Genomic DNA, 12,367 nt, shown 5'->3' on the forward strand with positions numbered 1-12,367 from the left:
AGGACATCCGAGCCACCGTGTTCTGCACAACTTGAAGTATAGACAGGAATGTGTTGTTAGCTGCCACTAGCCGTGCATTCCCATGCTTCAAGTGACTCGTGATTAGTGCATGGACTAGGGTCTTTCTTGAAGTGGGTGGAAGGCATAGAAAGACTTTTCATAGGAGGCACATTGTAGCAAAACAAGTGCCACAGGTCGCGCTGACCTGGCCTTTCATGAAAAACGTTTGATCCAGTTTAATGCCAAGCTTTTTTACCACCTGTTTTAAGCATGGGGATATGCCTAACTCAGAAGGCCACCAGTCTGCCGACCAAAGCTACTGGGCCTTACCAAATAGTACTATTTCATTTTGTACACCATTTAATATTTAATTGAAGGCAGTTTCTACTCACACAATCAGAAATTTCTTTCATGAGCTCACAAGCCGAGATTTAACGTTTTCCAGATCATTCCCAAATAGTTGGGTGTCTGCATATGATACTATCTCAAATCTGCAAGATCTTATACTTTGCACCAAGGGGGTGTTGCAAAAATACTAATTAGTAGAAGTCAAAGCTGTACATGGCTAAGAACCAGAAGAACAGCAGAAGGTACACCCCTTGAGAAACCAGCATCCCATTTAATAGATGAATGATTGATCTGTCTGTCTACAAGCTACACAATATATTTTATTTTAAATGCAAAGCCACCAAAAGAACTTAGGTGTCCTTTTGCCTTGTCAATTCAACTGCATCTTGTTTTTACCAGAATCCCCTTTGAGTTGCATCTTAGTTATTTAAAAATCCTAATAACCTACTTTCAGCTGAGAGAGGAATCTAAATACTTCAGTCACACTTCATACCCTGCAGTCACACTTGATACCTTGGCTTTCTTTCACACCTACTGTTTTGTAAACTGACCAACTGCTCATAAGAGTATGACTACGACTTCTCATATAGACATCAGGTTGCTCGCAACACCAGACAAACCTTTCATTAATTTCCCTCTTAATAGCTGAGGTTTCTTAAGACCGGTCCAGGTAGAGGTGTGGATGAAGTAGAGAACATGTCCACTTCACTGTTCATGGGCCCAATAGACCCTCATTCAGCGTCACGCTCACAGTGAAAAAATGAAGAAACCATCACAATTCCACTCATGTCACCAAAGGCTTCCTTCATAGACAACATTACATTCAAATACCGTTCGAGACGCTAAAGTCAAACTCGGCTTGCAACAAACAGACAAGGCAAGAACTTTACGAGGCTAATCCACGGGTAGAAGCACTCAGCGTACATTTCTAAATAACAACTGAATATTGCTAAGATCTGCCTCAAATAATGCATAACGTTGCAATACTCTATATAGTAGATATAACCTTGCAACAATCTGTGGAATTGAAGGATATTGAATCCCGTAGCTGTAGATCACATTTTTCTGAATTTTTCAGTGAGTCTATCTTGCAAACATTGTTGCCAGTATCCACAAAAAAACAGGTTTGTGATCACTTTGCTTTAACAACACTGTGGATGCATCTGTTTTCTTAAATTTACAGATACACTTCCTCATATTTGCTAACAAGATGCCTATTAAACCTAAACAAACCCTTTCATGATTTGTTGACCTGGATGTTTATGAACTGTAACAATTTAATCTAGTTCCTCAACAAAGAAGCAGTATTATTAATGATTTTTCTCTTTTTTTTACAGAAGTAACGGAGACAGGTGGGCATGCTGCCGTGGACAGTATTAAAGGCATCAAAAGAAAGAAAATCGTAACTGAAAATCAATTGAAAAAGATACCCAAATCTCCTTTAAGGACTCGCACTCAGGAAAAGCTTAGACATAAAACCGAGAACTCTACAGCTACTGATTCTCCGAATGTTAGTTCAGGAGACAAAAAGGTTCCGGGCAGTTGCCTTGCACATAAGGGCAAAGAATATTCCAAACAAAATGGTGGTGTAAGTAATGAGTTAACTGCAGAGCCTTTGAAACCTGGAGTGTTCAACCAATCCAGAGAGGACTCACTGCCACAACAGTCCTTGGAAATGTGTCATGGGGAACACAATGTCCACATTTCTGGTAATAAATTGACATCAGCAGAGGGCAAGTCCGCTTCTGACCTTTCATCAGATAAAACAAGGGACAATATTGGCTTTGGTGACTGCAGCACTTCTCCCTCTTGCCCAAACACTGCTCTTGATGTATTATTAAAAGCTATGGAACCAGAACTCAGCACTCTGACACAGAAGTTTAATCATTGTGGTGCACATGCAGACAAACTGAGACCAAATAAAATTTACTCGTCTTTCCCATCAGGCCTAAACAATCCCCAGTGTAATCTCCAAAGTAATGACTCGTCACAGCAAGAGCTTGTTTCTAGAACTCATCATTATCCCTGTGCTGCTCGTATTGGTCTGCTGTCAACATCGGGGAGGAGTATGGAAGCACTGGCTCAACCGACTTCTCAAACGCGTGACAAACATGAACTTTTTTTGTCTCAGATTGATCACAGACTTCAACGGGTTGGTTCCTGTCCAAGCTCGGCAGGTTTGCTGGAATCCGTTAAGCTGAAACAAATGTACAGTTTGCCTATAGGTTCTTCTGCGGGTCACAGCATATGTTCAATACCTCAGGCTCTTACTCCACGTCAGCTGACAGCAAATTCATCTCAAAATAGATCCACCATTTCATCCAGTTCTGCACAGTTGACTGTTGGTTCTGCTTATAACTTAGCACAGGTAGCATCACTTGTGAACCAAAGTGGGGAACAAGTGTGTGCTGTGCTTCTGAAAGACCACAAATCAAAAAAGCAAGGAAAATACATTTGTGAATATTGCAATCGGGCATGTGCAAAGCCAAGTGTTCTCCTCAAGCACATTCGATCTCATACTGGAGAACGCCCTTACCCTTGTATAACATGCGACATTTCCTTTAAGACAAAAAGCAATCTATATAAGCACAAAAAATCTCATACCCATGCTATCAGACTCGGATTAAAGACAGATTCTGGAGGCCTCATTTTTTCACAAGAATCTGATAAATCTCTATGTGTTAATTCAGATTTGGATGAAAGTGGTGAAAGTGATGACGAATGTACATCAGAAGAAAGGCAAGATGATCAGCAGTTTTTGCCACTGGAGTTCTCCCAGGCAGTGAAAATGGCAGCTGATTCAGACCTACATAGCTCTGGTCACTCTCAGATAAGCCAACCAGATCATCTAATGGAGGAACGCTTATTGTTGGAAAACTCCACAGACCCAACCATGATAGCAACATTGCCAAAAGTAGTAGTTTATCCTGTCCCTGTTTCTCCATCTAGGGTGACTAGTCCAAAACAGACAGAATCTGCTGTGGAGTATGTCCAGGCACAGAGACCGGTGGATTGCAAGTCTGCAACCATCAAGCCTATTTTGACACGCATGCCCTCCTTGAATGAGGCAGCTCTCAGAAAAGAGGAATTGTTGCAATCTCTTGAAAAACATGTCTGTGATTCAGTAACAAATCATGCACAGCTCCAAAGGCAACAGGCTACAGATTGTTCCCTAGACCAGCAGGGGAAATGTCTTTTGAGCCCAAGAAGCTTAGGGAGTACAGACTCTGGTTATTTTTCACGCTCTGAAAGTGCAGACCAGACTATGAGTCCTCCATCTCCCTTCATAAGGGTGTTACCAATTTGTGAAAAAGATGCTATTAAAAATCTGGTTTCTGTTTCACGTACCAAAACATCTGTGGCTTCTGTTGTACAATTGGTGTGCAGTGAGAAGCCAGTAGTTCTATCTGGTACAATGATGCCCCCTGTGGGTACAAAAACACTTGAAGAGCGCATTTCAAAGCTCATATCGGACAATGAAGCTGTGGTGGATGACAAGCAACTGGACAGTGTGAAGCCCAGAAGAACATCTCTCTCCAGAAGGGGCAGTATAGATTCACCAAAATCATACATATTCAAGGATTCGTTCCAGTTCGATTTAAAGCCTGTGGGCAGAAGAACGAGTTCAGGCTCTGAAATTCCCAAATCCCCTTTCACACCAAATGAAAAATCAAAACAAGTTTTTTTTCTTTCTGTCCCTTCTCAGTTTCCTTCTGTTGAATGTTTACCAATAACAAGAAGCAATTCGATGCCCACCTCAGGTTGTTCTGCCATACCTCCTACTGTAGTACCCCCTCCTCATCCTCTTCGAGGCAGTCAGTCATTTGATGATAAAATAGGTGCCTTGTGTGATGATGTCTTTGTGTCTGCACCAGCTACTCCATTGCACCAAGTTGTCCATCCCCGTACTCTGGTCCGACAGACTGCAGTAGAAGACTTGGCCAATGACAGTCATGGCCTTGGTCCAGCAAGGTCTGTGGATGAAGGCTATCATGGTTGTAGTGTAGCTACAGAGATCATGTTGCCAAGAAGTAAGTCTTTTGCACAAGGATCAAGTATAGACAAACTGAAAAAATCCCATCAAGGGCGAGGGACAATGTTTGAGTGTGAAACCTGTAGAAACAGGTATAGAAAACTGGAAAATTTTGAAAATCATAAGAAGTTTTACTGTTCAGAATTGCATGGACCAAAAAGCAAGGCTTCTGCACGTGAGCCAGACCAGAACGTGGCACCAAGCAGCATAGCCCCTCAAGTACTACACTATCGAGTTGCTGGATCGACTGGAATCTTGGAACAACCTCCACAAATACGCAAAAGAAGAAAGGTCAAAAGTGTTGGAGATGACGATGAGCCTCAGCAAATTGAATGTAGCACATCTGTGGAAGGTAACAAGACTCTTCAGTGTCAAAATACATCTGGGCCTTGTTCAAGTTCAACAAAAAATAATGTTATCATTACAGGACAATATAGTAGCATTCCATTGCCAAGTTCTCAATTGCAGTCAATATCCAGAGTAACCGAAGAGAGCATGGAGCCAACATGTTCTTCAGTTCTAGATAACATAAATTCAGCTGTGCAAGAAAAAGTTGAACTGAAAAGGCAAGGCTCTGGAATTTCTGTGATTCAACATACAAATTCATTGAGCAGGCCAAATTCGTTTGAGAAATTGGAGTCGTTTGAAAGAGCTTCACCAGTTTCCTTTGTTGACATCAGCAAGACTGCTAAGTCTAATTCGCTAAATAGTATTGGAGTGATTTCAGTAGATGAGCATTCAAATGAAAGTCCTAGTCATACTCCTCAATTAATTTCATCAGAGGTGACTAGTTTAGAAGTGCAAGAAATGCAAAATGTGGTCTCTAATGAAAGAAGTATGCTTTTGCCCCAATCAAGACTTGTTCGGCAACATAATATTCAGGTCCCTGAGATTCTAGTAACAGAAGAACCCGACCAAGATCGAGAGAATACTGCAAATGATCAGGAGACAACCGAAAAGTTTAACTGGCCCCAGCGTAGTGAGAGTCTATCAAACTTGCCAACAGAAAAACTCCCGCCAAAGAAAAAAAGGATCCGTCTAGCGGATCTTGAAAATTCATCTGGTGAATCAAGTTTTGACTCAACCTTGTCAAGAAGTCTTAGCCGTGATAGCAGTTTATCTCGTGCTTCCAGTTTCTCAGCATCATTTGATAAGGAAGACACTTTTAAAACTGACTGTTCTTCCAAAGCAGAGGTTGCCACTAAATCATCTGAGTTTCTTACACTTCCTACTTGCTCAAATGTTCTTGGTCCTCCTAGAGAAATGAGACGAGCTGCTTCTGAGCAGATCACATGCACACAACCATCAATGGAGGTTCCAGATTACAGGAGTAAATCCTTTGACTGTGGAAGCCTGTCTCTCTCTATGGCTGTGTTGCATTCTGAAACACAAACTCCAAAGTCTCTCTGCACAGTGGTTACTGGACATGTGCCTCTATTGGAAAGAAGACGAGGCCCTTTTGTTAGACAAATATCATTAAATATTGCTCCGGAAAACACTTTGCCTCAGGGTAAATCTACTTGCATTGTCCAAAAGTCTGCAGAAATATCTATGGTGCCAGTTCATAAATCACAATCCAGTTGTCGGGCTCCAGGAATGCTTCTGGAAAGCTCATTGCATTTACCAACCTATATCAAGACATTAATAGAGTCACATTCATTAGTTAAAAAATGTAGTTCTTCGAGCCTCCCTTCTGTTGAACAATTGCATTCTGGTTTCAGGACCAAACATTCACAGTCTCCTTTGCATTACAGCATACCAACATCTGCTGATAAACTACAAATGGTGGGTGGTGAGCAAGACATTAGCGCAGTATCTAGGCAGCTCAATGAAATGGAAGGTTGTTTTGCTCCTAAATATCAGCTTCATGTTTTAACACAGCATGAAAATACCATTTACCATTCTGAACAGTCTTTAAAAGATTTAAGCAGCAACATTTTCACCAATAGCCAAGGTATAGGCCCTAGTGGTGTTTCAGTAAATAGAACAAGCTTGTTTGATAGTTTGCCAAGCAGCTACCCAGTGCCTCAGCAAATAATGTCAGGCAATTCTAGTACATTGCTAAAGGGCACTTCCTTTGTGGTGCCTGTTCATGATTATAGTAACCTCCACCCGTATGGTTGTCCTACTCTTGCAAAATTACCAGAGATTTTAGTTACCCAGGATCAGGTAAATCAGTCGATTGTGAGCAAAGCAAATAAAGCACCCACGCCAATACCTGAAGAAAACATGTTGGTGCCAAAATCTCTTGAAGTCCCACCTAGGAGTTTGCCATATTCTCATAATCCACCTAGTAAGGAACATAATTTTTCAGAAACTACAAGCCAAAACTCAGATTCGATAGGGTGCTTGAACTTCAATGAGAAAGTGGCAGTTGGCGGACTTCTTCCTCAGCAAGAAGCAACTGCCTCAAGTAAACGCATGCTTTCTCCTGCCAATAGTTTGGATATTGCCATGGAGAAAAATCAGAAGCGGGTGAAGGATGAAAGTGGGGCAGCTTTTACCAGTGAGGCTCGCTCAGCGCATTTGTTAAGTTTGAGAGGTAGTGACCCATACAGGCCAAAGAAACCTGTTCTAGTGCGACAGGTTTGCACCATGGAGCCACTTGACAGTCTTGATCAAGAAGTTGCCACTCAGCAAGGTCAAAGCAAGGAAGTAGTTTGCTCTCTGAATGTGCCTGTGAACAGTAACCATTCATCTGATAATTCAGCACCCCAAGTGTCAGAATCTCTCAAAGAAACAACAGGGCTGACAATTGCTAAATCTTCATTGCCTTCCAGTTCTCCAGTGAGAAGGTCACCAGAACCCTCCTCAGGAAAGACTGAATCGTCATATTCAAAATCTTCCAATAGTATCCAGGAGTCTCGACTTACAGTGGTCACTTCCCAGGGTAAACAAGTAAATATTCAGGGGCAAATAAAGCTTGGGACGTCCATTTCTGTGATCAACGCTGGTGACATGCATCGACTTTCATTCCCAAGCCTCAAGACTACGACAAGTTTCACCTGGTGTTATCTGTTAAAACGGAAACCACTACAGCTTCCTCAAAATGATTTGAAAACATCAGCATATTCAGCCTGGACGGTTAGTCAGAACAATCCCAATCCTCTTGGCTTGCTAACTAAAGTAGCACTTTCACTTCTTAATTCAAAACAGAAGGAAGGAAAATCACTTTACAGTTATCCTGGAACTTCACGTCCCATATTGGACATACTAGTCTACTCAAGCAAGTGGAAGAATCGCACCGACAAGGTAATTACCACATAGGTAAAGTGCCTGTACTAGAGTGTGTCCCAAAGAGCCATGTATACTTGTGTCCCAGTGTGTGTCTACCAGTAATGTGACAATTTGACTTATGTTCTTATATCAATAGTATCCTTATCTAAGACAAAAAAAGAATGTGCTTTTCAATCGTTCTTTCTTCCATAGTTTTCTAGATTGGCTGGTCTGAACTATCCAACGATATCTCGTCCTGTGAAGCACACGTTACCACTGTTGTCTAGACCTCATTAGGTCCTGACTGCCTTAAGGAACTATAAATGTCATAACATATATGTATATATACACATGCACACAGAACATTCTTTTGTAACTATATATGTGTCTGTAGTGTGTAAACAAATGTAGTCACAAAAGGATGTTCCCTCTTTATGTGGAGTGTATGTATATATTACCTACTGGCGGTTGCCAGTAGGTAGTTATAGTTAGGACCTTGTGTGTGTGTGTGTATATATATATATATATATATGTATACAGGTTACAGGGACGTTCTCGTTGGGCTAACATTTCACTCTTACAAAACCAGAGAAATTCAGCAGTTACCTGAGCTAACTAAAACTTACGCCCCCGCAATGCACTGCTTGTGACTTCACATATTACATTACTCATGACACTGTCAGTTACATCACTCATGACATCTCAAATGCCATCACTGATGACATCATCAAAATAATCACCCATGCACACCCCTATACACACGACCACTCACATGCCCATTCACAGACCCATACGAGTACTCACGCAGCCACTCACACATGTCGTCATATAGGACACTGTAGTAAACTTGCATTAAATGGCATAAAGGGAGTTGCATAGAATGTCGTAGACTGGAGTACAGTGTTGTAGAGTGGCATGGAGTTGACTACAGTGTGGTAAAGTGGAGCGGCATAGAGCGTCATAATCTGGAATGCCCTACAGTGGAGTACTGTGTCATACAGTAGAGTGTAGTAAACTGGTATGGAGTGGTTAAAAAAAATATATATAAAAAAATAGTTTTCCTTGCCTATTGAGACTTTGGTAAAGGGCCTCCTGTACAAACCTATATTGGACGTAGAAACCTATAGCATATCCAAAGTAAGGTCTCGGCGATATGACTACCTTTTAATTTTATAAAGGCTTGCATTAGGCAATAAAATGGTGTCTTCTCAATTTTGTCATCACTAAGTACTGTGGTATACTACAAACGTACGCAGTATACTGCAGACCAATATATCACTACATTTTTATACTTTATTACTAAAAAAACAACCGCTGAAACAATTCACTTCTAAGAACAAGAGGGATCCTTTCCACATCATCGTCTACATTCCTGCCAAATTTAATAAAAATCAGTTCAGCAATTTTGCCGGGACATCTGTCTAAAAAGTCTAAGTTTTGGGATATATATTTTTATATATTTATATTCTATTCACTGAAAAAAACAAAGGTTAATGTAACGTTGTAGTTAGGTGAAATGTTCAGTAACAGCGTAATGTTTTAAACTCTAAAGACTGCAGAAATTCACCAGCTATAGTTAGTTGTCTCAAGTAACTATAGCTCGTGCCGTAAGGCAACTTTAACTCAGGCCACTACTGAGCACAGTTTTCTCATCAAGAACTTCACTGCTAATGTTGCAGTGATATTAACAATGAGGTGGTAAAAGATGTCATGAGTTATGTAATATTTAAGGTAATTAGCAGTGCATGGTGAGGAAGCGAGTTATAGCTACCTTAGGGCACAAGTTATAGTTACTTGCGATAACTCAGACTATAAACGGCAGTTTCTGTGATTTTTAGAGTTTAAAACATTACGTCATTACTGAATATTGCACTTAACTGTAATGTTAATTTAACCTTGATTTTTTTCAGTAAATTTCTAGTTTTTAAAAAAAACGTAAAGTAATATTGAATTACAATATGTAAAACCAACCCCTCACCGTGCATGGTCTCCGGTAACTCCCCACATCCAGCCAACCTCACGCTATGCAAGTCCTGTGGCCAAACCCCCGAAAGCAGCCAACCCCACACTGCACACGGTCTTTATCCATATGCTGTGGGTGGTGGGCTTTAGGCCCTGGGGACCCCATCTCCAAGGGCCTGGTAACTTTTTCAGGTGGAAGGGAGGCAAGCGCTCCCCCTCCCCAGGCCGATTTCGGCCCAGGGAACCCCATAGCCGGTCGGAATGTGGCCCCCCTCCCTGGCCTGATTTCGGCCCCAGGGACACAAAAATAGCGAAAGAGACCATGTTTGTTTTTTAACCCGACAGGACCTAGAGGGTCAGGATATTCCTCCCATTTCTACTTGTGTTTTATTTTTGTCTTTGGACTCAGGACTAAGTCCAGAGTTCTATGATGGCTGCAACCATTTACTGGTTGAGGTGATGGCAGCCAATCAGTCCTCAGTTTGAGATCTGACGAGACCCGCAAAACCTCCACGGCACTAGATACGTGAAGTTCCTGAGCATTAATTGCTCAAAAACTACTGAAACGATTTACACCAAAAGACAAAAAGCATCTTTTCTGGACCTAGATCTAGTTTTCTGCAACATTTGGTGTAAATTTGCTGTTATGCAGATGACACACAACTACTGATAGACCTTGATGAAAGATACGAGGACACTATGATTAGACTAACCAACTGTCTCTCAGAAATGGCGGCCTGGATGTCCAACCACTGTCTGAAGCTGAATGCGGATAAGTCAGAGATTCTACTCTGTGGAGGAGCACACCTAGTCTGGGACGCAACCTGGTGGCCCCATCACTAGGAAACGCACCCGCACCCAAACAGGTCACAAAAAAAATGTAGGCATTCTTAGTGATAATGCACTAACCATACAGGACCATGTCCGTGCACTGTGCAGGAAAAGCTTTGCGACACAAACTCCTAAAAATACTTTTCTTATGGATCCCCCTGGAGTGTAGGAAAACCATCATTCAGGTCTTGCTGATAAGTAAATTGGATTACGGGAATGCACTCTATGTGGGCATGGCAGACTACCTCTTCGCCCGTCTGCAGGTGGTCCAGAATGCTGCTGGCAAGCTAGTGTGCAACAAGAGCAAGTACAGCTCTGCATCAGAATGCATGAGGGAGCTCCACTGGCTGCCTGTGCGTCAAATGGCTAGATTTATGCTGCGGGGCCATGCACACAAAGTTCTACACCATCTTGCCCCAGAATTCTGCAAGACCGAGTTGAATTCTATGCCCCCACACGGAACCTAAGGTTGTGCTATCAGGCACGGGCAAAAACCAAACGCATCAAGGAAACCAGGGAAGGGGGTTGCTCCTTCTCCCATCTGGCAGCAACTCACTGGAATGAATTACTGCTAGAATTCCGACTTACCGATGACTACCTGGTATTTAGGAAGAAGCTGAAAACCCATCTGTTAACTAGGGTCTGATCAGTGACTTAGAGACCTTTTCACATTACTTCACTCCCACCTAGATTGTGCTCCTAAGCGCCATGATATCCAGCCTGATGAATGTTGAGCTATATAAATAAATAAATCCATTCAGCGGCTTAGGCTGTAGCTGTGCCTAAAGTTCCTATTGGAAAATAAATGAGGGAAACGCATTTTCGGACCTTACTTTTTTCTCTGCCCATGGTTGATGGATCACCTCAAAACATTCCATGCCCAAACTAGGCAAAAGAGAGCAATTTTTGGGAAAGGTTTGTGGAGATTTTTCAAACTACGCCAAAGTTTTTAGCAACACCAAAAATGAATTTCCTATGGAAGCACAATCCTAACTATAAATACCAGTGGCAATCACCATTGGGTATCTCAAAAAACAAAATTATTAACCATGCAAATGAAAAAACTGCTTACACCAATGATTTTGCAGCAAAGGTGATTTATTGTGATCTCGGCTGCCCCTGACGCGTTTCGGTCATAGCCTTGCTCATGGGTCTGTGGATAAGCCATTTCCTAGGTGCTTCTAATTACCATCAGTGCAACTAACAGAGACAAACAGACTGCAACATGGTCTGACAATCACTTTTGTTAAGTGCGGACATTTTGAAACGTGCAATATTAAAACACAATCCATGTTTTAAACTCCATAATGCAAATATTACCATATATGCCTTTATTGGAACAGTAAGTCAGGAATTATAATAATTCATTCCACAAAATGAATACTATACACAAATTAAATGCAAAACAAATTATTTGAGTAATCCGTGACATTTTTTCAAGTCTTTGATTACACCTCTCTCAAAAACATCTATCTCTGAATACAGACGTGTAGGGAAAAAGATGGAATTAAGGCTTGAATCCACTGTACCCTAGTCTACTATACGCTATTCCACCCTACGCCACTCTGGTCTAGGACACTCCATTATATATCACTCCACAGTACGGTATACCACTCTATGCTCTTCCACTACATGCTACACCTATGTATGCGACTCTACGCCATTCCAGTATATGCCACTCCACTGTACCCAACACCAGTTTATGCTCCTCAACTGTACCGCCACTCCACTATACACTATTCCACTGTACACCATTCCACTCTACGCCACTCAACTCTACACCACTCCACAACACTCTAAACCGTCGCATTGTATGCCATGACTCTACAAATCTATGCTGTACAGCACTGCCCTCTACGCCCCTCCAGTATATGCCTCTTGCGTCTACTCAGCTCTACAAACCTCTATTCCACGGTGCAACACTACGACCCCCACTCTACTTCTCTCTATACTACTCCTCTGTACCAGTTTGTCACT

The 12,367-nt window shown here is 41.8% G+C and overlaps 1 protein-coding gene across 2 annotated transcripts in view; it reads left to right on the forward strand.

Annotated features, from left to right (window-relative positions):
* The window catches only part of HIVEP1 (HIVEP zinc finger 1), a 506,680-nt gene that overhangs the window by 345,715 nt on the left and 148,598 nt on the right, over positions 1–12,367 (forward strand). For both annotated transcript variants that reach the window (XM_085607000.1, XM_085607001.1), the window contains one exon: positions 1,686–7,633. In XM_085607000.1, coding sequence (XP_085463126.1) covers positions 1,686–7,633 — 5,948 coding nt within the window. The remainder of the gene's footprint in view (positions 1–1,685; positions 7,634–12,367) is intronic.

This window comes from Triturus cristatus, chromosome 5_2 (assembly GCF_964204655.1).
Source record: "Triturus cristatus chromosome 5_2, aTriCri1.1, whole genome shotgun sequence".
Classification (NCBI taxonomy): Eukaryota; Metazoa; Chordata; class Amphibia; order Caudata; family Salamandridae; genus Triturus; species Triturus cristatus.